We start from the raw sequence: 26,789 nt of genomic DNA on the forward strand, positions 1-26,789 counted from the left end.
AAATACACGGACCGGAATTTCGCGGCCGCGGAATTCCGCTTGCTGAAAAATGTATGGATATGACAGTTCGGGAAAGTTGCCGTTGACACTTTGTATATGGGTTTGACAGCAGGCGGAATTCCGCGGCCGCGAAATTCCGGTCCGTGTATTTTCGGCCTAAGTTTGCGTCGGAATCGATTCCGACTAGCTCCGAAGTTTTCTGGAATCGACTCCAGATAGTAGATCTGGAATCAGTTTCCGGAATCGAATCCGGAATTGGTTCCGATATCGGAATTGGATCCGGAATTGGTTCCGAAATTGGCTTCCGAATCGGTACCGCAATCGAAATCGGCTCTGGAATCGGAATTGGCTCCGATATCAGAATAGGCTTTGAATCAGAGTCGGTTTCGGCATATCCATAAGAATTAGGCGGTTGGGTTCAATAATGCTACTACATTTTGTAACCACAAAGAATCCAAATTTAGTTGTAAATTATCCTTTCTCAAGGAGATTTCCGGTCTGAATGATGATTTCCAATGATTTCGTTTCTGAAACTTTATACTTCAATTCAAGAACTGATTCTCATTCCGGAGATAATTCCATTTCTTGAGTCAATTCAAATTCCATTGCCGGAGCAAATTGCGACTCCAAGGTAGATTCTGATTCCGGAACCGATTCCGATTTCGGAGCTGTTTTCGATCCCGGAATTGATCTCCAAGCCGACTTCGGAATCGGCTTTGGAGTCAACTCCCCAATTGGCTCCGGATACAAATTCGGAATCGGCTCCGAAATTGGCTTCGGAATCGACTCCGCAATCGACTCCGGAAACGGCTCCTGAATTGATGCTCGGAACCACTAGTTCTGCCCAGAGTCGGAGTCGTCCAGAGTCGGAATCTTGCAGTCACCCGGAGTTGACAGGAATAGGAGTAATTCGGAGTTGTCCAGAGTCGATTGGAAACAACAGGAGCCGCCCGAGGCAATTTGCTTGTTATCAGGCATTTCATTTCGTTATGTTTTTTTGCCTTTCATTTAGATAACAGGCCTTTGTTTCGAAGGTCGACTATGGACTCTGCAAGAACCCTGGGAAGGCCACTCCTTTGCTCCAAAATGTTCGAAGCGGCATGCCACGCCATATATAACGAGCAGAGTCTTCGATTGTCGAGAAGGAGTTGTCTTTCACTTCACTCGAGAGCGTTGCCTTTCTTATTTTTAGTCATTTTTCTTTATTATGAATACTTTATAAGCACAGATGTGTTTTCTTCCTTTCCATTCCTTTCACATGATCAATCTTAATTGCATTAGCTGGATTTCTACCTTGTCTACTTACGAACCAAATACCTTTTGAAGCCTTTTAAAATTAATATTTAAACCTAAAAAGAACAGTTCCATATTGCGTCACTACGGCTGCCTACAAAACATAAATATAATTGTCTTTATCTTCTGCATCACTTAGCCCTTGCCGCCCGCCTACACAGTCGTCTGCAGCTTGAGACAAACGTCCAGCCCGACCGTCAGGTCGGCCCGGTGCCGATTGACCAGCTTCAGCAGCTTAATCTTCTTCTCCTTCGCATGGTTCGACTCCAGCTCGTACAGCGTGGACAGGTTCACGAGCAGCGACTCGTTCAGACAAGCCTTGGTGTTGCGCTCGATTGCGCCCTCGTACAGCTTGATCGCGTCCTTCAGCTTGCCCGAGTACAGCAAACACACGCCCATGTTGTTGTACAGCATCGTGTTGGAGGGCGCGGCCGCCGACGCCTTCTGGAACAGCTCAAATGCACTCTGGAAATCGTTCTGGGCGACGGCCAGCAGCCCCCGGTCGATCAGATCCGGCACCTCGGAGGCTTTCCTGCGACAAGAAAGAAATCGAAAGCACTTGTGTGAGTTGCGTACGATAGCGCGCAAAACAAATTTCGAAAAAGAAAACCGCCATCTGCTTACTCCTCCTTGAGCCGTCGAGCTTCGGCAAACTTCTTCTCCGCACCGGCCATATCGCCACACTGCAGCCGCATCCGGCCCCAGGCAGACAGGAGTATGCGCTTCTGCGGGTTGGCCGCTGCCCCGGCCAGCCGTTCCATGAGCTGCTCGACCAGCCCGAAATCTTTCACCGCCAGCGCACAGTTCACGATGGAATGTAGGACGCGCGTTTCGCGCGCGGTCCAAAAGCCGAACGCTTCCTGCGCATGGGGCACGGCACCGTTCGGCAGGCCGGCAGTTCGCTCGAAGTAGCAGCGGATTTGATGCACCACCGCCAGCAGATCGGTCAGCCGATCGAGCGCGACACGTGGCGCACCGAGATAGACGGGCAGCTCGGCAAGCAGCAGCCGGAAGGAGAACGGTGCCATCGAGCCCTTCCGGTCGGCGTGCATGTCCGGATGGTAGAACTCGTAAAACACGTCCGGATTGCTGAGTGCACCGAACGGTTCCGCCTCGACGCGCGCTATCTCGTACTGGCCGAGCTTTACCAGCAGCGCCAGCCGGGTGAACCAAAGCTGCAGCGAGTTGGGACTGTGCTTCACCGGATGCCCGGCGTGCCCGAACCCCTGCTGCTTGATCGTGAGCAACCGGGCGGTCAGGTTCACCGCCGACCGGAAGCACCCGTTCTCTATCAGCTCGCGCAATCCCCGCTCGTCCTGCGTTACGTTGTCCGGGAGGAGCAGCTTGCGCTGCTGTGCCTCGCTCGCGTCGACCAGCAACCCGACCGCGTCCTGCACCGGATCGGTCAGATCGGTCGCCACGCTTACGCCGGGCATGGTTAGGTTGGCGGGTGGCAGGCCGCCCGGTGCCGTCCGTCTTGGCGGCTGCCACAGATCGCGCACGCCGTCCGGAATGTTGGGTTGGGATTGCAGGTCGCTGCTGGCGAGGTAGTCGTAGGACAGGTACGCTTCCGCCACTGCTCCCTGCGAGAGACCTTCTGCAACGGAAGTAGAAATAAGTAGAAACACAATTAGTCTCGTCATTGTACTGTTTTCTCAGGTACGTACCTTCACCGGCGGTCAAACTATCGAAACAGCTCGGTGGGTCATTGGCAAAATATTTGCTTATATTCGGTTCCACACCACCGCTCGCCATTTTCGGGAAAACGAATAGGAAGGAACTTAGTTAACCACTCTGGCAGCAAAATCAGTAACGATACGAGAAAACCATTCAGCTGATTAATCAGCCCCTTTCTGTTTTGGTTTCTGTTCCACAGCTGGGCTGATTTTGACGTTTCGTTCGAGGGAGATAAAAAGGTAAACAAAGCGCTGTTTTTGTGCAAATTTCAAATTAACAGTTTTTACATTCCTATTTTCTTTTCTTTTCATGCTCCAAATGATCAGTGGTCCTGTTACAATTCAGTGCGATGTGCTGACATGGTTCCAAGGATACTCCTTGCCTATTTGTCTGTTCACGAGCTCCAACAAATTTTGCTACGTTTATGCAAGTCACCGAACTCTCGGGGAGGTATCTCCCAGACCTTGGCCTACGCTGATGATACGGCCAGGGCTAGGGGTGAGAGCGCGGAATTGTACCTACCCGATTCCAATTCCGTGTTCTGAATCAATTTCGGAGCCTGTTCTAATGCTGGAAACGATTCCGGTACCGGAGCCAATCCCGGAATTAACTCCAGAGCCGGTTCCGGAGTCCACTCCGAATGCAGAAACAATTCGAGAATCGGAATTGCCCCTTGAATCAGAATCGACATGAGAATTGGAATTAGCTCCGGAATGAGAATTGTTTCTTGAATTGAATTGAAGAATTTTCAGAGACGAAATCAGTCCGGGAATCTCCATGAGAATGGAAAGTTCACAAATAAATTTGGATTCTTTGCGGCTATCAATCAATACGTAGCATCAGCATTCGACCCAAACACCGACTCCGATTTCGAAGCCAATTCCGATTCCGGAACAGATTCTGATTTCGGAACCGAATCTGATTCCGGAACCGATTCTGGAGCCGATTCTAGAACCAATTCCTACTCTACTATCCGGAATCGGATTCAATTCCTCTCGGATCTACTATCCGGAATCGTTTCTAGACAACTTAGGAGCTAGCTGGAATCGATTCCGACGAAAACTTAAAATTTCCCCATCACTAGACAGGACTCTCTAACTGCTGACCACTACCAATGAATGGAGTGCTTCCTTTATTTGGCGTAACGTCGTCCTACGCGGACATGCCACATGCCGCCGGCCTAATACAGGCTTTGGAGAGTTAATTCATTACCACGCAGCCGATTAAAATCAGTCCTTGCAACGGAGGTGAACGTGGTCCATTCTAGACTTGAACCCATGACGGGCATGTTATTGAGTCGTTTGAGTAGACGACTGTACCACGGGACCACCGCCTTGAAACGCAGATTAACAAAAACAAAAACGGATGCAAAGGCATGCAGCGAATAGGAATCGTAAGACCCCAAGCGATCTATTCCATAATATCTTTCTATGTCTATGGTCACATGTCACCCGAAATCAAAGATAAGTATGGCGTAGTCTTCATAAATTACTTTAATTTTAATTGAGTACAGTCATGTGCGTGCTGATTGTTTCCTGCCCTGCTCAGAACCTCGAATGAAAAAAACTCCCTCAATCATTTCAATAAAAAAAACTTGATCTCATAAAAACATTTTGTAAAAAAAACAACTCTACATGAAAAACATGACGTGCGCCAGCATGACAATTATATTGTTACAGTTCGTAGGTTATCCCTCCACGTGTCCTTTGTAGACCCTTTACGCAGTACAAAACCAAAGCCCACCAACTGCCAATAACAAACATTAATCCTTTTTTTATCTTCTCTCTTAAGCATTTCATGCTTTCGTCTGACAATTTTCCAAACCAGCTGTTCGCTACCTGTTTTATTCGAGATTCGAGACACAATCGTTCGAGACACAATGCCGCAAGATGATCGCGCGCCCCCGCCCCTAGGAACCGTACTCCTCCATCGCACACTTCCAGGCGTGCACGTGCGGATGCGTCTGCGGATCGATCTCGACCATTTTCAGCACGTTCCACACGTCAAAGTCCTGCTTGGTTGGCATCGTTTCGGAAATGAATGCGGTATAGCGTTGCTTCTGCTGTTGCTCCTGCCGCTCCTCCACCACCGGGCTCGTATCCATCGATCCGTTCAGTTGTGCTCCATCGTCGGTGTGTAGCGCCCCGTTCAGCAAACCATCCGTCGTCTCGTGGTGACCGCTGCTGTTGTTGCCGTTGCGATCCTTGCGCAGCGCTTTCGGGCTTGACGGTGGCGTAAAGAACGCATCCTCTTCCTGCTCGTTCTCGGAATCGCTGCAGCTGTAGTACAGCTCTTCCTCGTCCTTCGACCCGTTCAGCTGGAGCGGCTCCTTCCCGCCACCGCTACGGTACGTGTGGAAGTCAACAACAACCGGCGCTGGTGCCGGTTCCGACGCCGAAGTGGTCCGAATCGCACGCTTTTCGCGCCGTTTGTTCATTCGCTCCATTATGCCCGGAGGGCCGCCGGTGCCGGCGTGGATGGTGGTCGCACCGGTACGGCACCCGCACGCTAGAATGTGTTCGTTCTCGCTCCATCCCGATTGGCCGGCAAAGTCGAGGGGCGTTATTGTTGCAGCGAGGCTAGAATACTGTACCAAGAACGTGCCGACACATTTGGCTGCGTCGTGCAGCGACCCGTTTGTTTGCAGCAGTGGACGCCATATGCTGGCCAGCTCCTCACCCGTCCGATTGTGCGCGACGTTCGCCACGATCAGGTAGGCGAACAGGGAGTGCACTTTGGAAAAGTCGACCACCCGGAAGGCCCCATCGTTGCGATAGTTTTCCAGCAGCTTTTCCACCTTGCGTATCTCGGCCTGGAACATTTCAGCGGCAGTGCAGTCGCCGGGTTTGGCAGTCGCTTTGGCCACATTGTTCACCAGCCGGGTGCCGAACACGTGCAGCGAGTTAAGCAGACAGCGGTACGGGTTCGAGACGGCGGTCCGGTGCAGCTCCCCATCGCCCGCCATATTGAGCGTCATCTTTTCCGTCGATTCGCAGATCATGTTCAGCTCGTCGTTGAAGGAACGGTCTCCCGCTCCGCCTCGCTGCACCGCCGGCACTTCCTCCACGGTGTCGCCGGGCGGGACGATGGGCTCTGGCTGCCGGCTGGCGCCTTCCAGCTGCTGCTTTCGCTGCGCCAGATAGTGGTCCAGCAGCGTCAGGCCCGCCTCCTCCGCCATGTTGCAGAACGTGCCGAGAAAGCTCCAGTGCTCCTTCCAGCCGACCTGCTCCTTTTCGGCCAGCATGCGGCCCACCGTTTCCAGGCCCTTGGCCGGATCGGCCAGCCGTATCGAGCGCTCCTTGAACGAGGGCGACTCCGTCACGTTCGCCTTCCCGTACAGGGTTTGCGTTTCCTCGCACACGTAGCTAAAGTTGCCCTCGTCCGGCTCGCTGTCGCAGTAGGAGCCGTTCGTGTCGAAGCTGGCGTTGGCGAGGTGGTTGGTGCGGTAGGAGAAGAACAGCCGGTTCGGGGTGTACGGGACCGACAGGCGCAGGTGATTGCCGTTATCGTCCGGCAGGAGCTTCTCCACCGGCTGCACCAAACTTTCGTCCAGGCTCGCTTCCACCAGGCTGTGGTTATTGTTGTTGCGCTGCTCCTCCTCCTCTTCCTCCTCCTCCTCCTCCACCTGCTCACCATCCACTCCGGTTGCGGTCACCTCTTCCAGCCTTCCATCGAACGAGCGGTTGGCAAAGAGCAGCCGGCGCGCGGTGCCACCCTTGATCGGCGTCGAGCATTGCCGCAGCTCCGACAGCTTCCCGTCGCTCTGCACCTTCGCCGCGGCGCTCCCCAACACCTTCAGCCTCGGCGGCGTCTTCCACCGCTTGCAGAACCGCTGCGCCTTGTCGTGATCCATCGGGCCGGCGTACGCTTTTATTTCCCGCCGGGCGCCCAGCTTGTCCCGGGGCCCAGCCCCTTCCAGCTTGGGCAGCTCGGTCGGCGAGAACGGTTCCCCCACGACCGGTGGCAGCGTGTTGTCCTCCGCCCGTATCACCGGCACGAAGAAGTTCTCCCTCAGCAGCGCATCGATCGCCGCGCGCACCTCGGGCGTGTTGTTGGCCGGCCGCGCCCGGCTGCAGATGATGTCGCGCGGGTACAGCCCGTCCGCGTTCGGCTTCACCTGGCACTGGGGGAACGCGATCAGCTCGCGCACCACCTCCACCCACCCGAGCTTGGCCGCGAAGTGCAGTGGCGTCTCGTTCCGGCACTTGTCCGGCGTGTTCAGGTACAGGTCGAGCAGGATGGCGGTGACCTCGTCGGTCGAGGCGGAGCGCTGCCCGTGCAGCAGCTCGATGTACGTGGCGCTTTCGATCGTCTGCAGTATGAGGCGGCAGATTTCGCCCCGGCCCTCGATCGCGGTAATGTGCAGTGCGTTGTAGCGGGGGCCCTCCTTCAGGATGGTTGGCGTATCGCCGGAGCTGATCAGGTAGCGCGGGTTTTGCTGTATCGTCGCCCGCACCTCCTCGACGTTGTTTGCTTCGATCAGTTTGCGAAACGCGACCAGCTTCTGGCTGGACGGTGCGATGAAGGGCGATTTCGGTACCTTTCGTTCGGCCGACGGTATCGGGCTTCCGGGAGGCACTGTCACGGGGACAAGGGACAGGCGAGAGGGGTTGGGGGAAGTAAAATAAATAAAATTGTAATTCAACGACGTGAGTTTGATTAAATTAAATGCAAATATAAAATACTGTTTCCATCCTTCTTACCAAGGCTAGCAGCAGCAGCTCCACCGCCTCCTCCAGTGCTCCCCCCGCCGTCCGCGGGACCGTGCAGGTAGAAGTATACGGCCTCCTCGCTCGACGGGAACGACTTCATCCGGGCATCTTTGTGCACCTTCAGGGCGGCCAGCGCTTCCGCCTTGTCGTTGTAAAAACTTTTGATGGCTACGGTGGCCAGCACAGAAAGGAGAGTCATTTCAGACCTTTAGGGGTTTTGAAACCAAACGGTCGGCTGTGCGCATACTTACCAAAGTTGGATGTGTTGTTTGGTATGAAAATGGCGTAGTACTCCATCGCACTGACCGCGGCGTCCCGCTGGGTACGACTTTCGGGCACAGTGCACAGTTAAAAACACTCACACGAACAGCTTACACGCTACCCGCGCTGGGACACAGTTTTGCGGGGTTTTTTGTGGCAGTTTTTAGCAGGAAATGGAAAGAATTGTGCAGTCTGTGTTGATCTCACGGCGACGGGATAGACACATATGAAGCGCTGTTTACACATACACACATAAACGCATGGTGTCGACACTGTGTCGACGAAAGACACGAACTCGATGTAGCCGTTTCATCGATCAACGGTTGCAAGCCGTTTTTTTAACTTTATTTATTGAGCAAACAGCTTTTACACCAATAAAACGGAAGCTGAATATAAATAATGCTATATAAGCAATTTTTAAAAGCTCTAAAATTGTTAAGAAAATCCTATTTGTATGGAAAATCGATTTGAAATTCAAACCAACCGACCACTGTGCGAGCGACCTTCGTTCGACCAGTGTGGCCAGATTATTTTGGCGGTTTTTGGTAGGAGCAACAAAATTTTAACGGTAGCTTTAGACGGTTCAGATTTTTTCGGTATTTTTGGGTAGGTTGTGAAATTTTAAACGCAAGAAAATTATACTAGGGATTCTAAGCTAACGAAGGATTGAGATGCACGTTTTCTTCTGAGTTGTGGCGAGATCGTTTCTTCAGGCTCCACACGGCCGCTTTTAGGGCCGTGGCAACGTATTTTCGCATGCAATTTTATCGGACGGCCTGTCAAATTTTCATATGGGATTTGATAGATAACGTCGCACGACAAAATCGGCACGTCCGACGTTATCTGTCATATTTCATATAAAAATTTGGCACACCGTCCGATAAAATCGCATGCGAAAAAGCGTTGCCTTACCCTGAGCTCTAGCACCAATCGAACACGACATCGAACATTTCAAATCCCATACATTTTTCATGTTCGATGTCTTGTTCGATTGGTGCTAGAGCGGCGGGTTAGTTGTCACTGTTAAACTTCTTCTTCAAGTCGCTAGTGATTTCAATATCTTTATATGGAGTAGTGATGGGCGCGTCGACCCGAATTCACCAGATCGGAGTCATCAGCAAGCGACACGGAGTCGTTTTGGTCGACCCGAAAAGTACAAGTAGGTTCAGTAGGTGCAACGATTCTGGTAGATGCAAGAAAGCATAATCGACCCGTTGGTGTAGCGAGTTCGAGTCGGGTCAAGGTGGGTTCAATACTTCAATAAATCGGTAGGAATACTGATAAATAGATATTTCTGGTCACTCTGCCGTTCAACACACTGTCACTTCAACGGACGTCAAACCAAAACAACACTTTGACAGCTCGAAGGGCCCCCGTCGCCGCAGAGCTTCTCCCCTTCTCATCCCCCACACACTCTCGCTACCGTATGTTGATTCCGGTTCATTTTTCCTGTGCCTGCATTTACCTGTGTGTGCAAATCGAAACGGGTGCTTATTAAACTCCAGCACTCCCGTCCGTGCGTTGTTTGCGGGACGTCTTAGGGGTCATTTTGCGTTTCACCTTACTGCTTCCCGATTGCCGCTTCCGCTGTATTGTAACAGGTAAGTAGAAGATTTTCCTGTGGACTGCACTGTATGATGAAAAGCAGCAGCAGCGAGATAGTTTGTTGCCCTTTCGTATATGGGGATGGCATCAGACACCGCTGTCGTCTGGTAGAGCGGTGCAGCATACAGAACAATGCGCACACACAGAGACACACACAAACACAAACACACGGTACAAAACTGTATAGTCATCATCCGGTGATCATGTCCTTTGCGTGTGATGTGTACCCTTTTCGAGGATTATTGTGCAAACTTTTATTTTCTGTCTTTCCATTTTCCCCTCTATAGCAGCTCCCCTTGGCCCTCTTTCCGTGCGATATCAGCGAGTCGGCACTCACACACCGCGCCAAAACAGCAACAACATGGAGGAACGCACCGGAACTGAGCGGATCTATGGCGGATGCGAAGGACCGGACGCGATGTACGTGAAGCTGATCTCGTCCGACGGGCACGAGTTTATCGTGAAGCGCGAGCACGCCCTTACCTCCGGCACGATCAAGGCGATGCTTTCCGGCCCGGGCCAGTTTGCCGAGAATGAGGCGAACGAGGTCAACTTTAGAGAAATACCGTAAGCGTGCCCCAGTTCCCCCTACTTCTACTTACTTCTATTATGTAATTTTTAGTGCTACCTTCCCCTCTTCCCTCCTCTTTCCCCGAGCTTGGAAAGCATTATAACAATGTGTGAGGATTTTCGCTGATAAAGCGTGCTCGGTCAAATGACGCGTACAGCGGGCAACCTTTGAACCCTTCGCCACAGTCGTGTCGTGTCGGCTGGCGCCATGGGGGAAAGATTGGGAGAAACGTGTTGAGCCCTCCGCGAGAGACCAGCACTAGACATTGGGAGGCGATTAGAATCACCTTCGTGTCTTGCACCTTCACTATCACGATAATATATGGAAGGAAGGGATGGAAGGAGAAGCAAAAAGTTTGTTATCAAAGCAAAGGCAGCATGTAAAACACAGCTGAGCCAAAGCATGACTCAGTGAACGGTGTGTAGCAGCATGATGATAGGCGGAGAGACCTCCATTAAATTTCGACATTGTAGTGTTGTTATTAGTACGCGATCTACACAAATAGAATCGTGTCCTTAATTCAATTTATAAGACAAAAACATCCCTATCGCAACTTGTGCTGAGTAAATCTGATTCAGATTCATAAATATGAATGAATCTTTGAAATGATTCAATCAATCTGAATCTCGGTTGGTAAGATTCATGAATCTCGAAAGATTCAAGTGATTCATAAAGCTCCAAAGATTAGTAGAGCTTGTGCTTCTCATTATTCTTCTTCTTGTCGTACCAACCTACGTAGTCATGCCAGCCTATACATGTTTTCGAAACTTTTTGGGAAGTACCACGCAGCCGTATAGTTAGTTTTGCTACGGGGAAACGGTCCATACGAGACTTGAACCCACGACGGGCATGTTAGGTGCGATCGCGCAAACTCAATATTTGCAAAATCATACATCTCTAAGGATTCATGCATCCCTGGAGATATGTGGATTTAAATGGATTCATTAATCTTTCGAGATTCATAAACCCTTGAAGATTCATTGATCTTTTGGGATTCACGTATCCTTGGAGATACATGAGTTTTTTTTTAGATTCATGAATTATTGAAGAGTCGATTCGAGATTCGAATCACTCATCGCTGAAGATTCATATGAATGAATCTCATCAAAAGATTCATGAAGTCCAATACTAATCTCAACCCTCCCAAGTCGCTGGTACTTGTCTGGTACTTGTGTTGTACAAGGCCAGAAAGTGAACGATCCCCGGCGGGATCGACGTAGAGTCGTAACATCTGTAAAAAAAATGGGTTAATGTGGCTCTTTAGCGAGAGGATTGTGATTTATCGTACGATTGAAACTGCTTAGAATTTGAGTTGGATTGAAAAGCTGAGGAAAAAAGGCACCCATTTCATTGAACCCCTTAAACCCACAAACATTTGCTGAAATGCAATAGGAAAAGGGCAAATTAAAAAAAAATAGTACTAACATTTTCTTTCGACTTTTTTTTCTCTCTCTTTCTCTCTCTTTCTCTCTCTCTCTCTCTCTCTCTCTCTCTCTCTCTCTCCTCCCTGTAGCTCACACGTGCTCGAGAAGGTCTGCATGTACTTCACGTACAAGGTGCGCTACACAAACAGCTCGACGGAAATACCCGAGTTCCCGATCGCACCGGAGATTGCGCTCGAGCTCCTGATGGCCGCCAACTTCCTCGACTGCTAGGGGGACCACGCGCGCGACCCGCTCTGTGGGTGTGATACACTCTCTGGTTTTAGTTCTTTTTTCGGGTTTTCCATCACCATATGCTGTTTTGGGTTTCCGTTTCCTTTTTTTTTAATATTTTTTGTATAAACCTAGGACCCTCCCCTCTCCTCCCTTTGCACTGATTGGGCTGATAAAACAAAACCATAAATATACACATTAATGACAAACATCCAAATAGAATTGTAACCCTTTCCCCTGTCTAACTCTCTCTCTCTACACCAGTAAAGGCACCTTTGCATATGTGTTAATAAGCCGCTTAATTGAGGTTGAAAATTCGTTCGTATAAAAAAAAAACAAATCTTAGCTTAAAGCTAACTATTAGCCAACACAATACGGTATGTGAATTTACTGCAATTTAATCTTCCCCTTTGACTCGTAGAAAGCCGCTCCTTCCATCGTCTCGTTCTTCTGAAATACTCCAAGCAGAAAGATTTTTCTTGTTGTGAAAGGGACAAGGATACATATAGAATATTCGGTAGCCTGAAACACACCTGGATAGACGCCTTAACAAAACGGGAGGTGGCTGAAGCTGTTGATCATCGGGTTGTTGTATTGGTTCGAGCAATAGTCAGCAGCATAGTGAGAGCCAACAAGAAGAAGATGCAAATTACAGTTTTCCCACACCTATATATGTGTGTGTATGTCTGAGCGTGTATAAAATTATCAGCTGGCATTTTTCGTTTTTCCGTTTCTTTTGTATTATGTTAATTTCTCTGCTCTATACCATAATAACGATTTATACGAGTAATAAGAATAAAAAAGAGTTTGTCGAAGAAATTTGATAAAAGGAAGGTTTTGCATTAGAAGGTTAAATGTTATCAAAAATATTTGAAATTAAGTTGTGGCTAATATACGGACTAATATGCTAATGTAATGAGCCTTACAGGGGGTTTGAAGTCATTTTCAAATGTAAACATTGTTATTCACCGCATGCAAAATGTTGTTCCACATCCAGCTGACATTTCATTTCCATCATAATAATTTTTAATTTCTTCAGCATGATTTTCAACACGACTCAAGCTGGATTGAGTTTGACAGTTCCTTATTTTGTGTTGAAAATCATGTGTTGAAACTGAAATTTCATGTTGAAACAAATACACAATTTGATTGACAGCTGTTGAAAAACATTTTGGATGCGGTGAAGAACAATGTTTACATTCGAAACTGACTTTTAAAACCCTGTAATCTACATCGATCTGATATTTAATTTCCATAACAATAATTTCTAATTTTTTCAGCATGATTTTCAACACGACTCACGCTGGATTATGTTTGACAGTTCTTTGTGATGTGTTGAAAATCATGTGTACAAACTGAAATTTCATTTTGAAGCAAATACATCATTTGGTAGCTGTTGAAAAACATCTTGAAGGCTGTGAATAATTATGAGCACATTTGAAAGTGTCTTTGAAAACCCTGTAAGCCCAGGTTACATATGTCGATATATATCGAGTGAAAATGAACGTGAAATGTTCAGTTTCTGTTTTGTTGTTATATTTCATTAAATATTAATCAAAATATGGCTTGGCTAATCGTATACCAAAAGAAAGGAAATTTTCTAAACTATTTAGACTATAACACATTGAAACAATGATTTGAATGCGTTGCCTTGTGATTACCTACTGACCATTATTTTTTTCATCATGAACGAAGCGGTTTAGTTCATTATTAAAATATGTTTTATAGTCTAAATAGTTCGGGACTTGAATTTCCTTTCTTTTGGTGTACGATACGCTATATTCTAATTAATATTTAATGAAATATAACAAAAAACTACAATTTCACGTCCAATTTCACTCAAGATATGTAACCCGTGCATTACGTTGTGTTATATTGAACGGGCCAATACGTTCGAATGTTGACTATTTTCGATTAGAATTACCTTTCTTAGATCTTTCGCGACTAGCACGTGTACTAGCCCGAATTCAATTCCTCGGAAATGGGACGACTTGGCCCTTATTGTGTGTTGCTTGTGTTCGTAGAGCACAACCTTTGATGCTTTTCTCCATCCCAAATCCAACAGCATTGTTCTCCAAAGCTCGTTTGAAGACCAAAAAAAAAAAAAGACATGCTGCTTTCCTTTTAGAAGAAAAATACCATTTTTTACAAAAAAATATTTTAAAACTAATTGACGAGACACAAAACCAAAGAGCGTACGCGCGCGCGTGCACAGAAAAAGCAATAAGTTAAGGCACCCATCCACTCCTCCCCGGTCCAATGGTTCACGGCTCACTTTTCCGCTTGCTAAACAGCTCCATCCGGTTGCGCCGCTCGCCCTCCAGCACCTTCGCCCGCTCCCAGTCGTCCCGGTGCAGCGCGGTCCGCCCGCGGCTCAGGCCGAGCAGGCGCGCTAGCACGAACAGCGCGTGCAGATCGTCCATCGTGACCGCACTGTTCTCGGTGCGCATCCGCACGAAATCGTCCTGCACGACGGTCGGGTCGAGCGTTTTCATGTCGAACGGGCGCACCCGGGCCCCGGTGAGGAAGCGGCGCATACCGTCCAGCTTCGGGGCGACGTAGTGCCGGCCGGCTTTGATCGTTTCGTCGATCAGCTTGATCGCGTCCAGGTCCGGTACGATCGGCAGGTAGCAGTTGCTCTGTTGCGGGGGAAGGGACAGGTTGAAAAGTCGGTTAGGTTGTGTAAATTGAAACTGAGTCGAATCTCGGACCCTTACCGGCAGCATGCTTTTCCCCTCGCTTAGCACCAGCACCGGTACGTCGGTGTTGAAATCGAGCTGATAGAACTGAAAGTCGTACTTGAGCCGCTGGGCCTTAATTAGGTGCGCCACGTGCTTGACCGCCTCGACGCCTGCGGATTCCAGTTTGCCCGCCTCCAGCCGCGTCTCGTCCAGCACCAGATGGGTGTGGGGCGCCAGCTGCAAGATGCCGCTCGTGAGCTTGTTCGTTTTGTAGTCTTTTCTGAAATTCCAATTAAAAATTTACAAACAAAATATGCATTAAAGCTTCCCTTTCCTGTTTGCAATAAATAAAAAGGGACAAAAGCTTCCTACTTGGGCGCAAACTGTAACGTGTTCATGTTGTCGAGCGTCATCGGCAGATAGTGGCTGGCGGGAAGCAGCAGCTCGAGCAGCTCGTACAGCGAGCGCGTGTAGCCGGGCAGCACTTCCGCCGGGATGTTGCTGAGGTTCAGGCAAAACTGTCCCCTACACTCTACCTCGTCCCGGATGTACACGGACGAGACGAGATGGCAGAGCAGATAGTCGGCCGCGACGCCGTCCCCGAACAGGCACTGGGTGAGCAGGTTGTGCAGGTCCTTGTACGTCGTTTCGGCGCAGGCGTCACTGCTCGGCGGTCCCCGCAGTAGCAGTGGGTTCGTGTGGGGTAGCTTCCGCACACTGACGGCGTGCAGGCGCGGTATCAACGACGGCGGTGGATGCGTTGCCTGATGCTCCGTCACGTCGTCCACGAACTCTTCCATCCCCGTGCTGTCCCCGCTACCGTCCAGGGCCGGATCGACGGACAGGAAGCCGGCCACCTCGAGGACGGTGTTGAGGGCCCAGTCGTCGTAGTTGCTGTACAGCTTCACCAGGCACGCCTTGCCGGGTCGGTTAGCGATGGGCGAGTTGAGCAGATAGTCGGCGGACAGTACGGCCGTCCCGTTGGAAGAAGCGGCCGGTGCGGTACCATCACCACCATCGCTTGCTGTTCGTTTTTTGTTTCCATTACAATCGCCCGGTACAGTATTCGTCGTCGTCGTTCCATCCACCTCCATCTCCGTGTCGTCCTCGTGGGAGCGTTTGGCGGTCGCACTTGGCATTTGCTCAAAGTGCTTCCAGCCAGTGGGGCGTACTCCGGCCGCCTCCTGCTCCTTCTCGTACCCTGCCGCCCACGGATTCTGGCCCGGCACGGTAACGACGAACAGTGACCGCCGCTCGCCGAACGTGCTGCCGTCGCCGGTGCAGCCCGTGTCGACCGTTTCGGACGCCGCGTTAAACACCAGCAGGTCGCGATACTTGCCATTCTGCTGCCGCACGACCGTACCGTCCGACTTGCTGCGCACGGCGTACCGCTCCAGGTAGCACTCCGGGTCCTGCATGTCCTGCAGCATGCCGCGGAACCGCACCAAGCACCCGTCCGGCAGGTGGGCCAGCTCGGTACAGTTGAGCAGGGGTATCGTGGACCAGAGCGCCTCGTCGGCCGACAGCCGCTCCAGGCAGGCCGGCTCGTTCGCGATCAAGTACTCCGGCGTCCATGCTGCGATTTCACGCACCGTTTCCATCATGCGTGGGGAGGTGGTTTTTTCTTCTAGTTTCTGTTTATTCACAAACTAAAACGAAAGCAACGAATTGAAACTGTATTGCTTGTTGTGTGCTTTACGCCGAACCTCCCAATAACCAACAGCAGTATTTTGCGCCAAATTTCGCTGTCATCGCCAATTGCGAGGTTGCTGTAGTTTGTGTATTCGGCGGCGCCTAGAGAAGCCCAAGATGTATATATAAACAATGACAGCAATTTGCAAAACGTTACCCAAGCAGAGACGATAGCAAACTGCACAATATCGGTAGTTTATGCGTATGTATCATTTGGAAACAAAAATGCAATGGAAACAAATTGCAACACGGAAGTAAATCTCGTTTTTATTTATGATTGGAGACTTTGAAAGAGTTCAAAAGTTCTTTCAGAACGATTGTCCCTGTACCAGTACTATCATTTCCTATCCATCACAAATATTCGATGTTGAGAGGCTGATAGACCAAAAACACTCCAAATGTCGCTCGGTTGAACGTAGTGCGAAATATCGTTCATGCGAGTAGTATGTTTACTTGTTGGGAGCGTTTTGGTTCTGTAATACATTGTCATTTGAACTAGTGAAGATTCGATCCGACTTCGACAATTTCGGAACAGAATCCGGAAGGTAGGTCGTGCCAGCATTATCCATTAATCGTTCGGAATCGTCTGAAGCCGCCCGGAATCACCCTGGAGTCGTCTGGAGTCGTCCGGAGTTGGTCTTCTCAACATTTCTTAAACATTCAAAAATGCTTGAATTCACCTTTTGCAGTAGTTAAACAGCATCAAAGTTCTCCAGAAGATTCGCCAATAGCGCAGAATAGCCCCAAAGCAGCTTATTTATGCAATATTGCAGTGGATTATTTTTCTTCACGTTTAATTTCATATTAACAACACAAAATGTTCTGTTTATGTGCAGAATTTTAAATAATTTTCGGTAAAGTAAAAATTGCTTCACTTACTATTGCTACTTTAAATAACTCAAACCACAAACAAGAGCACAAACCGCGAGGCGATTGATAGTGCCAAAGTCATGCATAAAGTAAAGAACATACACCAAGCTCGGTACATGTTCTTAACAAGCCATCAAGATCCATCAAGAACCATACACATCAGGCTAACCAGTCGCATGGTTCCAGAGAGTACCAAGCGTTTGTTAAAAAGCGCCACAGTTCCGCAAAGTACCATCTTATCTCTTAATTAGACACATAGTACGATATCGGAACGATTTTTTTGTTAGCCAGCCTCAAATCAGCTACAGAGCATTAGCTGGCCATTTGGGGAAAGGCTTGCATAAGAAGTGTACGCGCAAAGAAAAAGAAAAAAAAAACACAACGAAATGAAATCCCTGATCACAAGCACATTGTAGCAGACGGCTCCGGTTGACTCCGGCCGACTTCGGACAGCTCCGAGCGACTCCCGACGGTTCCAGACAATTCCGTACGACTACAGGGGCGGAACTAGTAATTCCTATTGGAAAAATGTTAACTATATGGAACCGTGATACAGATTTTTCGGATTGGAGCTAAACTCGTCTATATGTTAAGAGTAAGAACGCACCCATCACTATGTCCGATAGACACGCTTCAGTGCCGAAGCGAAGCCTTTAACCCTAGTTTTATTAATGATCAACCTTTTTTTTGTTTTTTTTTAATATTTTTCGTTGATCTTATAATGTTTTCTATGTTTTATAAAAGTTATTATAGCTGGTTAATTAAACATTTAGTTGTAGGATATATAAATTGTAACATGTATCACATTTCCCATTGCAATTTCACCAATACGAAACAAACAAATAGGGCGCATTGGGGTTGAACATGCTAGCTTATGTAATAAATGTAATAATGGATTAAATGAGATTGTGAATGTTTTAAACATGTAAAATTTTATAACGCTGGAGAATAGTGAAAAAAGTGAGGAAAAATCAAAAGGTCTACTTCATGAAAAGAAATTTGGTCCATCATAAGAGAGACAGCGCAATAAACTTCACTTAAAGCTTCATTCTTTTTTTTTTCAAACATGCAGAAACATTTACTTCCTTCCTCGCTACTCTGGACGTTCTCCTTCTTTCCCGGTAATGGGGTTCCACATAAAAAAACAGACATTGCATTTAAACAAAGAACATGGGAGTGGAATTATTGACCGTGTCGATGATTTGAATGTCCCGGTAAGCATTTTCCAGATCGTTCATGTTGATCCGTCGGCTGGAAAAAAAGGAAAGCAAAATCGTCAAACCCCTCTGTCAAACCACACACACACCTTCGAAAATACTCACTCCTTAATGTACACCCGGCCGCGGTAGGCGGCCAGATGGGCGTAGTAGGTCGGGGCCGGGTACGATACCGCCCGGTTGCAGCGCGCAAACAGGTGGCACAGATTGTACGTCAGCGCCTGCAGACTGTCCGGATGGCAGTTCGAGTCGTCGTACAGCACGACGTACTTGGTCGGCTTGGCGACGCCCTGCACGGCCGCATGGCTCACCAGGTAGAACTCGTACCGATCCGGGGTCGTGATTTCGCTGTCCACGATCGTGCCGGGCGGTACGTTACCGTTCTTGCCCTCGGTCGGGCAGCCGGGCTGCGGGAAGAAGCGCGTGTGGTGGCGCTTCTGCACCACGATGAACGTCACCGCCGGCTTGTAGCCCGGCTCGACGCGCGCAATCGCCGCGTGCAGTGCCTGCAGCTCGATCGTAAGTATTTCCGCAAACTGGCCGTCCGACACACCGTCCCGGTAGTACATGATGCGCTCGGGCAGCGCACCGTTGTACTGCTTGTACAGCAGCAGCTGCCGCTGCACGATGTTCTCCAGGTCGCGGATCATCTCGTCCCGGGCGCCCTGCAGCCGCACGCTGCAGTTGTACCGGAAGCCGGTCAGATCGTACAGTGCCGCCACGCCCACCACGCTCGGCTCGTTCTCGCTGAGCGGGTGCGTAACGTCCGCCCCGATGTACATCACCTTGCCGCGTCCGAGCGGTGGCACCGCGACCTGCGAGATGCAGTGGTTCGTGCCGTTCGTTTTGGCGTTGATCTGTGCGGAAAGGCAGTAAAGTAAAGAAGAGCAAACAATCTCAGTGAGGCCAGCTGCAGGTTCACAGCCGCCCGTGTGCCGCCCTTACCTTGAGCATGATGTTGTTGAGCGTGCTCATGTCGGTGCCCTTCTTGGCCACCGTCATGCCCTTCACGCACTGCGTCAGCAGCCCGATCCGTTCGCTCGCCAGCTCCGCCTTCTGCTTCACCTTCGCGTACGCATCGCCCCGGCTCGGCAGCACCACGATCGTGACCGCCGGTTCCTCCCGCTTGATGTTCTGCAGCAGCGTGCCGATGTCGCGCAGACAGTTGCGCATATCGCGCACCAGCACGTACGTTTTCGCCATATCGAACGGTTCCATCTGCACGTTGCAGCGCATTGCCTGCGACTGCAGCATCTCGCCAAACTTCTTCACCGTCGCCTCGTTCGTGTACGAGTCCAGGTTGAGGATGCGCCAGCGCAGCGGCCGCTTGCTCAGCTCCGTGCTCGGTACGATAAAGTTCTTGCCCTCCGCGCGCCACACGCCCCGCTGCGGGGGAATCTTCTCGCCCCGCGCGTACTCGATCGGCGGTGCGTCGATGATGCGGGCCGGCACCTTCTCGAACTCGTTGCCCACCGTGATGCCGAAGTCGAGCAGCGTCGGGCACTTGTTGTACTGGATCTGGGACGCCAGGTCGAGGATCTTGCGCTTGCGCTCCGGTGCGCTCGTCGCCGCGTACCGGATGATGTCGCGCGTACACTCCTCCGGGTTGTTTTTGTTCAGCGCCTGGCCCGCGGGTATGTCGCACAGCTCGGCCGGCACGTACACCGACCGCACGGTGCTGCCGACGTGCAGCACCGGCAGGTTCGGGTAGCGCAGCCGGAAGTTGAGCTTGCGGGCAAAATAGTCGGCGACCGAGAGGCGCGTCCCATCCTCCAGCTTGAACATCTGCTGGCTGGCCGGTTCGCGCAGCCCGTTGCAGCGCATCCGCTTGGCCATCCTGGTGGTCGGGTTCGTGTACACCACGTCCATGCCCTTGAGGAAGCTGTGCAGCTCCTGCTGCACCCAGCCGCTCACCTGATCCACCTGGCCGCGGTTGAAGTCGCCGATCACCTTCAGCACCGGCGCACCCATCGGGAACGCTTTGTGCGACACGTCCACGTTTAGGTATGGGCGCGAACCGAGCAGCGCCGACTGGAACAGCCCGAACCACAGCTCGTGACCCCGACCGATGTCGATGGATTGGCGGGGCACTGCGTACACGGCGCGCTTGAACTGGAGAAAGGTAGAAGAATAGAACAGCGAATAAGAATCGTTATTAGAACATTAGACGTTTGATAGTAATTGACCCGTTTGGGATTATGCATCACATAATACAAAATGTTATTAAGTATAAGAGATTGCAGTAGTGATGGGTAAAAATAACAAAAATCCGGTGTCGATTCCGATCCGATTCCGATAATTTCGAATCCGACTCCGGAAGGTAGGTTCGCCCAGCATTATCTGCAGCAGTTCGGAATCGTCTGGAGCCGTCCGGAGTCGTTCGGAGTCGTCCGAAGTCGTCCGAAGTAGCCCAGAGTCGCCTGGAGTCTTTCGGAGTTGGAGTCGTCCAGAGTTATTGGGAGTCGGAGTCATCCGGAGTCGTCCAGAGTCGTTCAGAGTCGTCCGAAGTCGTCCAGAGTCGCCCAGAGTCTTTCAGAATTGGAGTCGTCTGAAGCCTCCCGGAGTCGTCCAGAGTTATTGGGAGTCGGAGTCATCCGGAGTCGTCCGGAGTCGTCCGGAGCCGTCCAGAGTCGTCTGAAGTCGTCCGGAGTCACCCGGAGTCTGTTGGAGTCGTCTGGAGTCGTCCGGAGTTATTGGGAGTCAGAGTCATCCGGAGTCGTCCAGAGTCGTTCAGAGCCGTTCGAAGTCGTCCAGAGTGGTTTAGAGTCGTCCAAAGTCGTCCGGAGTCACACGTAGTCGTCCGGAATTAGTGGGAGTCGGAATCATCCGGAGTCGTCCAGAGTCGTTCGGAGTCGTCCGGAGTCGCCCAGAGTCTTTCCGAGTTGGAGTCGTCCGGAGTCGTTCGAAGTCGCCCAGAGTCGTTCGAAGTCGCCCGGAGTCGTCCGGAGTTATTGAAAGTCGGAGTCATCCGGAGTCGTTTGAAGTCGTCCAAAGTCGCCCAGAGTCGTTTAGCGTCGCCCAGAGTCGTTCAGAGTCGGAGTCGCCCAGAATCGGCCAATGGAATGACAATGGCATGAAATGCTTGATCACAAGCACATTGTACCGGCCGGCTCCGGTTGTCTTCGATCTACTGTGGCCGACTCCGGACGACACCGGACGACTCCGGATGATCCGACTCTGAACAACTCTGGACGACTCCAGACGACTCTGGACGACTACGACCCCGGAACTAGTGGTTCTCATTTTTCCGGAATCGGAACCGTGCTAACAATTGGCCCCTTTCCGTTTTAAGTTCGAAGACTGAAATTCCAGCTTTTAGCATTGTGTAGTAGTTTTCGAGCAGCTATCAAAGTGAGTATAATATACAGGTGGGCTTGTCCCAATTGACGTTCAAATTTGGTTTAAAAAACATGTCATGAAACCACCTGGTCTACATATACTTTGATTCTAGATTCTACCTCCTGAGCTCTTTAATGCAGCTTGCAATTAAAGAAAACACGACCTTGTTTTGCCATTTTTTCGAGCAGATCTTCTTCTTTGGCTCAACAACCGATGTCGGTCTAGGCCTGCCTGTACCCACTTGTGAGCTTGGCTTTCAGTGACTAATTGATACCCCCCATAGCAGGATAGTCAGTCCTACGTATGGCGGCGCGGTCTATTTGGGGATTGAACCCATGACGGGCATGTTGTTAAGTAGTACGAGTTGACGACTGTACTACGAGACCGGCTGTACTACGGAGCAGATACTCGAATCTTCTAGACTGAATCTAGACTGAAAATCACAGGCTACTTTTGTGTGTGGTTTTGTATGGAGTGTTGACATAATTTCAGCCTCCAACTGTCAAACTCCACATAAAAAACTGAATAGAATCGTGAAGGGTCCCTAAATTGTCAGTGTCGGATGTGAGTGCGCTCTAGAGAGTATCTAGAGTCACTAGAATTCAGGGCAATATTGGCATGTTAGGCAGTTGAGCATCAATTCTTTTTTTTTTAATTTACCACTAAATGTAATTGTTCTAACATTACTCTATGATTTTACTGTTAAACTAAGAATGAAAAAATAATATAAAACGGGACAAACCGGACATATACCGACAAACCATGCAATTCGGGCAATATGAGCCTCAAATCCTATGCTTTAGAGCTGTGCTCATTAGCTTTGCTTTGCCTGTGTAATAATGCAAAAATAAGTCATGCCCGTTTTGCCCCGATTTCCCTTATAGCAAAAAAAAACCATTAAATGTAGTTGATGTAAGTAAAGGTTTGCAAGTGTAAACACCACAAATTTCGATCCAAAACCTACAGGATACATAAAAAATCAGTCAACTACAAAACTACGACTAATCATGAATCTTTGAGGCAGCAGTTACCACACGAAATGCGTCACACACTTACCCGCACAAAATTGGGATTATTTTCATAGGCACTGCGTAGCACCACATCCAGACATTGGATGGCACTCATCGGTTTGGCCATTGTCTCCTCATTCGATTTCATGTACCTGTAAGCATCAAATCAATAAACTCTCGGTGTTATAAAAAACGAAGCATCCTAACAAAAAAGATCCTTACGTTTTCAGCACGCCCAAATCGAGCTGGGCCGCTTCCTTCACCTGCACGATGTACTCGCGCTGCTTGCCACCGTCGTCCGGCTGGAACACCACCTTCGCCTTCTTGTCGCTCAGCTTGCGCGTGGTGTACGCGTTCTTCTGCCCGTCGAACGCCAGCATGGCGCCCGGATAGTTTTCCCGGCAGAACTGCGCAAACACGGGCCGGTAGAACTTTTTCGGCCGGTCCGGTTCGATCGCGACGTCGTAGTGGTACGCCGTACCCTTCAGCTTGTCCAGCAGCAGGCGGAAAAAGTTGGCCTCGACCGAGACGGGCTTGCCGCGCTTACCGTGCGCCCCGCGCCGCACCAGCACCGGTCGCAGATCGGTTCGGCGAATCTTCTCCTTCGCTATGCGCATTGCGCCCAGGTTCTCCTCGATCGTCTGCAGCGTGCCGTCACCGGAGCTGGACGATTTGGTTGACGCAACGGAAGCGTCCCGGTGCACGGCACCACCGGTGGCAGCAGCGGGAGCCGCCGGTTTGTGTTGCTGCTGCTGTGGGCGCTGTTGTTGCTGCTGCTGCTGTTGTGGGGGGCCCTGCTGCTGTTGCTGCTGCTGTGGGCGCTGTTGTTGTTGCTGCTGCTGCTGCTGTGGGCGCTGTGGTTGCTGCTGTTGCTGCTGCGGCGGTTCATGCTGTTTTTGCGCATGTTGCTGCTGTTGTTGTGAAGGTCCCTGCTGATGCTGCTGTGGACCTCCCGATTGCGGCTGCTTCTTTTGCTTTTTCTGCGGATTCCCCTGCTGCTGCTGCTGTTGTGGATGGCCCTGCTGCTGTTGTGGAGGGCCCTGCGGCTGTTGCTGCTTCTGTGCATGCCCTTGCTGTTGCGGGGGTCCCTGCTGCTGTATACTTTGTGGCTGCTGCTGCTGCTGCTGTGGCCTTTGTTGAGGCTGTGGCTGCTGCTGCTGTTGGGGCCGTTGTTGAGGCTGCTGCTGTTGTTGTGGTTGTTGTTGTTGTTGCGGTGGCTGTTGTTGCTGTTGTGCCCCTGGCACCGTTTGCCCAACTGCGCCAAGAACTATGTAGGAAAAATGGTTTTATCCTCTTCAATAATGACACGCAAAGAGTAAAAAGCCAAACAACGCACGATGAGTACGATTTCTTCAATCCGGAGCTAATTTCATTTCTGGAGTCAATCCTGATTCCGGTTCCGGAGTAAATAGAAAATTCCAAGTTGATTCCGATTTCGGAGCCGATTCCGGAGCCGACATAGGAGTCAACTCTGGCATCAGCTCCGAAATCTACTCCGCATTCGGATCCAGAATCAATTTCAGCATCGGAATCAGATTCGGGTAGGTCAGATTTTGAGCTCCAACCACTAGTCCGTATTTCATAGGCTACCGTGTTGCCAATGCTACGACTAAAGTATTAGACATAGGAACATCTAAAGCTGTGTATAGATAGGTTCGATACCCGACTCGAACTCACTACTGTTGGGTAAAGTTGGCAAAACTCCGGAGTCGACTCCCATCCGATTCCGATAATTTCAAATTTCCGGTCGCCTTCAAATAACTCAGCCTCCAGACGACCTCGACAGACTCCGGACGATTCTGGACGGCTCCGGACCACTCCAGGCAACTCAGACCGTGACGACTACGACTTCAGTAAACTCCGACTCCGGGCGGAAATGGTGGTTCCCATTCTGCCAGAGCCGGAATCGGACTAACAATAGTCGGAGTCGGATCGGAGTCGTGGGAGCGCTCCAGAGAGCACATCACTAGTCCGCTCATCTATAAAGAGCACTGCTTGGGCAAAACTGTGAAGGGATTAAAGCTTCCAGAAATTCGCAGATCCTTCTAGAAACCATAAACAGAACTCTCAGGCGTTAGCGTAAGGCAGAGCATCATTTGGCTACATAAATTTACACTATTTACATGGAACTTTACGAACATGTTTATAGATTCTGCCTCCCTTGGGCAACAAAGTTTGCCGACTACTGGCGTAAGGGTATGAGTAATAGGTACTTAAAGTCAGCGAGCCACTTGAACAAAAAAAAACAGAAAATGAGCTGGAACAAAATTTTCTCAACCCATTGCTTATCGCTCCAGCCTGCAAAGTGCAACAAATGACACATCAAGGCAACGTTGCCACTATTGTACCTTTTTCACTGATGCTGATGCAAGGGCAACGAAAAACGCAATTCCAGCAATGTGAAATGGATCGACATCGTCGAGTGCATCTTGCCGGGTGCGGCAATAGAATAAATGCCTTTTTTGGAACAGTCGTAAGGAAAAAGTCGGGAAAGTGCAACACAAAGGATGATGCAATCTCGACTGATGCGAGAAACATTTAATAATGGCAAAGACAAAAGGCACCCAAAGCTCGGCACTTACCTATCTTCTGCGGTTTCTTTTTCCCCATGGCGGCTGGTTTTGGTTGGTTTTCCGACAAAACACCTTATTAATCCTTAACTTGTATATTTGTATTTATGGAACTACAAATGCTGCGCAGTTGCACGTCTATTTGCTTGCAATGAAAATACTGAACTGTTTTGCCTGTAGGAAATGACTGTGGGAACTCTACCATGGTGGCGTTTGGTCATATAAGGTGACATTTTGACAGCACAAAAATATATATCATCGCCTCGGCGAATGGCGGCGTTTGAAGTGGCCGTTGAGATCGATGTTTTTTTGTTTTAATGCTATTCATTAAATTAGATAGTCCAGATAGTCCATTCTAGGCTTGAACCCATGACTAGTATGTTATTGAGTCGTACGAGTTGACGGCACCGCGGAAACGTAAGCTGGACTAAAGTCAGTACTAGTTATGTGCTGTACGGAGCGCACCCACGACTCCGATCCGACTCCGACTATTGTTAAACCGATTCCGACTCTGGCGAAATGGAACCACTAGATCTGCCCGGAGTCGGAGTCGTCCGGAGTCGTCTGGAGTCGTCCGGAGTCGTTCGGAGTCGTCGGAGTCGTCCAGAGCCGTTCGGAGTCGCTCAGAATCGTTCAGAGTCAACAGGAGCCGTGTGGTTTAATGTGCTTGTGATCAGACATTTCCTTTCGTTGTGTTTTTGTGAACGACTTCGAACGACTCCAAACAACTCCGGACAATTCTAGACGACTCTAGACGACTCCGGGCGACTCCGGACGACTCCGGTCCTTTTCGGACGATTCCGAACGACTCCGGATATTGCAGCGCGGATCTACCTTCCGGAGTCGATTCCGAATTTATCGGAGTTGGATCGGAGTTGACTCCAGATTTTTGCCAACTTTACCCATCGCTAGTCAGTACCTCAGCGGGTTGGACTCCAGATTAACACATCAAAGAAAACGTATATGTAAGGAATAGGGTCTAGGGATAACACCCAAACATCCATGGTGATACAGGGAATGGTATCTTGGGGTGTTATCCCTAGATCCCTAGACACATTGGAGAAGGTAGGTTCCTTCGTATACCTTGGATCCCAAGTCACATGTGACTCTGACATATCGTTGGAAATTCGAAGGCGCATTCTCGCTATAAATTGCACCTTCTGTGGGTCTACGTACGTGACTGCGATCTGGTCAAGTCTTCAGGCGAACCAAACTGACGCACTACCGGACTCTAATAAGGTCCCGTTGTGCTCTACGGACATGAGATATGCACCTTACTGGGAGGCGATCTACGCGACCGTCCCGACATAGCAAAACTCCTTTACTACCTCGAGATGGTCGCCGTCAACTAATACACTGCTTCCCAGATGGTCGGAGTCTCCGGCAAGCAGGTACTTCGTCTTCGTTGCATTGATTCTCAATCCAATTATTGTTGCTTCGCGTTTGAGACGCGTGTGCGCCTGACACACCTTCGCTGTTGTCGATGTCATCTGTGAAGCCAAAAAATTGGAGAGACCGGTAGAGGATCGTGCCACGGATGCCGTTGCTTCCACAATGATAGACAACGACATCCGCAAGAAGATAATCATTTTACCAATAGCAACAATATCTTCTATATTCATTTAAACAATTCCTT

The 26,789-nt window shown here is 49.9% G+C and overlaps 5 protein-coding genes across 8 annotated transcripts; 1 reads left to right on the forward strand and 4 right to left on the reverse strand.

The window, feature by feature from the left end:
- Positions 1-1,177: 1,177 nt before the first annotated feature.
- LOC120903758 (trafficking protein particle complex subunit 12) lies at positions 1,178-3,350 on the reverse strand. Of its 2 annotated transcripts, none has more exons than XM_040313364.1 (3): positions 2,961-3,350; positions 1,918-2,887; positions 1,178-1,825 (listed from the first exon to the last, which is right to left on the reverse strand). In XM_040313364.1, exons 1-3 carry the CDS (start codon positions 3,046-3,048, stop codon positions 1,447-1,449), a joined length of 1,437 nt encoding a protein of 478 aa, XP_040169298.1. In that variant the 5' UTR covers positions 3,049-3,350; the 3' UTR covers positions 1,178-1,446. The 2 variants fall into 2 exon arrangements, with proteins under 2 accessions (XP_040169298.1, XP_040169297.1); XM_040313363.1 differs by having other exon boundaries at positions 1,918-2,890; positions 2,961-3,344.
- Positions 3,351-4,440: 1,090 nt separating this feature from the next.
- Positions 4,441-8,209, reverse strand: LOC120901600 (ankyrin repeat and LEM domain-containing protein 2 homolog). The gene is made up of 3 exons (XM_040309671.1): positions 7,934-8,209; positions 7,674-7,850; positions 4,441-7,548 (listed from the first exon to the last, which is right to left on the reverse strand). Exons 1-3 carry the CDS (start codon positions 7,977-7,979, stop codon positions 4,880-4,882), a joined length of 2,892 nt encoding a protein of 963 aa, XP_040165605.1. The 5' UTR covers positions 7,980-8,209; the 3' UTR covers positions 4,441-4,879.
- Positions 8,210-9,336: 1,127 nt separating this feature from the next.
- LOC120901601 (elongin-C) lies at positions 9,337-12,607 on the forward strand. Of its 3 annotated transcripts, none has more exons than XM_040309674.1 (3): positions 9,337-9,544; positions 9,839-10,115; positions 11,633-12,607. In XM_040309674.1, the coding sequence occupies exons 2-3, from the start codon at positions 9,910-9,912 to the stop codon at positions 11,772-11,774; spliced, it is 348 nt and encodes a 115-aa protein (XP_040165608.1). In that variant the 5' UTR covers positions 9,337-9,544; positions 9,839-9,909; the 3' UTR covers positions 11,775-12,607. The 3 variants fall into 3 exon arrangements, with proteins under 3 accessions (XP_040165608.1, XP_040165607.1, XP_040165606.1); XM_040309673.1 differs by having other exon boundaries at positions 9,339-9,544; positions 9,836-10,115; XM_040309672.1 differs by lacking the exon at positions 9,337-9,544 and adding an exon at positions 9,627-9,719 and having other exon boundaries at positions 9,836-10,115.
- Positions 12,608-13,547: 940 nt separating this feature from the next.
- LOC120900686 (mini-chromosome maintenance complex-binding protein) lies at positions 13,548-16,214 on the reverse strand. The gene is made up of 3 exons (XM_040308024.1): positions 14,828-16,214; positions 14,492-14,735; positions 13,548-14,413 (listed from the first exon to the last, which is right to left on the reverse strand). Exons 1-3 carry the CDS (start codon positions 16,057-16,059, stop codon positions 14,039-14,041), a joined length of 1,851 nt encoding a protein of 616 aa, XP_040163958.1. The 5' UTR covers positions 16,060-16,214; the 3' UTR covers positions 13,548-14,038.
- Positions 16,215-17,635: 1,421 nt separating this feature from the next.
- On the reverse strand, positions 17,636-25,323 carry LOC120900685 (protein argonaute-2). The gene is made up of 6 exons (XM_040308023.1): positions 25,166-25,323; positions 22,806-23,850; positions 22,630-22,735; positions 19,180-20,346; positions 18,340-19,091; positions 17,636-18,268 (listed from the first exon to the last, which is right to left on the reverse strand). Exons 1-6 carry the CDS (start codon positions 25,191-25,193, stop codon positions 18,175-18,177), a joined length of 3,192 nt encoding a protein of 1,063 aa, XP_040163957.1. The 5' UTR covers positions 25,194-25,323; the 3' UTR covers positions 17,636-18,174.
- Positions 25,324-26,789: the final 1,466 nt, after the last annotated feature.

This window comes from Anopheles arabiensis, chromosome 3 (assembly GCF_016920715.1).
Source record: "Anopheles arabiensis isolate DONGOLA chromosome 3, AaraD3, whole genome shotgun sequence".
NCBI lineage: Eukaryota > Metazoa > Arthropoda > Insecta > Diptera > Culicidae > Anopheles > Anopheles arabiensis.

What these genes read in the sequence shown, in the direction of transcription:
- LOC120900685 (XM_040308023.1), bottom strand. Translation starts at nt 25,193, where the DNA reads ATGGGGAAAAAGAAACCGCAGAAGATAG. An exon ending in AAAGAAACCGCAGAAGATAG is followed by an intron (nt 23,851 to 25,165) that starts GTAAGTGCCGAG and finishes TTTCCTACATAG; the next exon opens with TTCTTGGCGCAGTTGGGCAA. An exon ending in GGCCGGGTGTACATTAAGGA is followed by an intron (nt 18,269 to 18,339) that starts GTGAGTATTTTC and finishes CTTTTTTTCCAG; the next exon opens with CCGACGGATCAACATGAACG.
- LOC120901601 (XM_040309674.1), top strand. Translation starts at nt 9,910, where the DNA reads ATGGAGGAACGCACCGGAACTGAGCGGATCTATGGCGGATGCGAAGGA. An exon ending in GTCAACTTTAGAGAAATACC is followed by an intron (nt 10,116 to 11,632) that starts GTAAGCGTGCCC and finishes TCCTCCCTGTAG; the next exon opens with CTCACACGTGCTCGAGAAGG.
- LOC120903758 (XM_040313363.1), bottom strand. Translation starts at nt 3,048, where the DNA reads ATGGCGAGCGGTGGTGTGGAACCGAATATAAGCAAATATTTTGCCAAT. An exon ending in TAGTTTGACCGCCGGTGAAG is followed by an intron (nt 2,891 to 2,960) that starts GTACGTACCTGA and finishes CTTCCGTTGCAG; the next exon opens with AAGGTCTCTCGCAGGGAGCA. An exon ending in GCTCGACGGCTCAAGGAGGA is followed by an intron (nt 1,826 to 1,917) that starts GTAAGCAGATGG and finishes TTCTTGTCGCAG; the next exon opens with GAAAGCCTCCGAGGTGCCGG.
- LOC120900686 (XM_040308024.1), bottom strand. Translation starts at nt 16,059, where the DNA reads ATGATGGAAACGGTGCGTGAAATCGCAGCATGGACGCCGGAGTACTTG. An exon ending in ACGTTACAGTTTGCGCCCAA is followed by an intron (nt 14,736 to 14,827) that starts GTAGGAAGCTTT and finishes TTGGAATTTCAG; the next exon opens with AAAAGACTACAAAACGAACA. An exon ending in AGGGGAAAAGCATGCTGCCG is followed by an intron (nt 14,414 to 14,491) that starts GTAAGGGTCCGA and finishes CCCCCGCAACAG; the next exon opens with AGCAACTGCTACCTGCCGAT.
- LOC120901600 (XM_040309671.1), bottom strand. Translation starts at nt 7,979, where the DNA reads ATGGAGTACTACGCCATTTTCATACCAAACAACACATCCAACTTTG. An exon ending in AAACAACACATCCAACTTTG is followed by an intron (nt 7,851 to 7,933) that starts GTAAGTATGCGC and finishes TGGCCACCGTAG; the next exon opens with CCATCAAAAGTTTTTACAAC. An exon ending in AGCTGCTGCTGCTAGCCTTG is followed by an intron (nt 7,549 to 7,673) that starts GTAAGAAGGATG and finishes TCCCCGTGACAG; the next exon opens with TGCCTCCCGGAAGCCCGATA.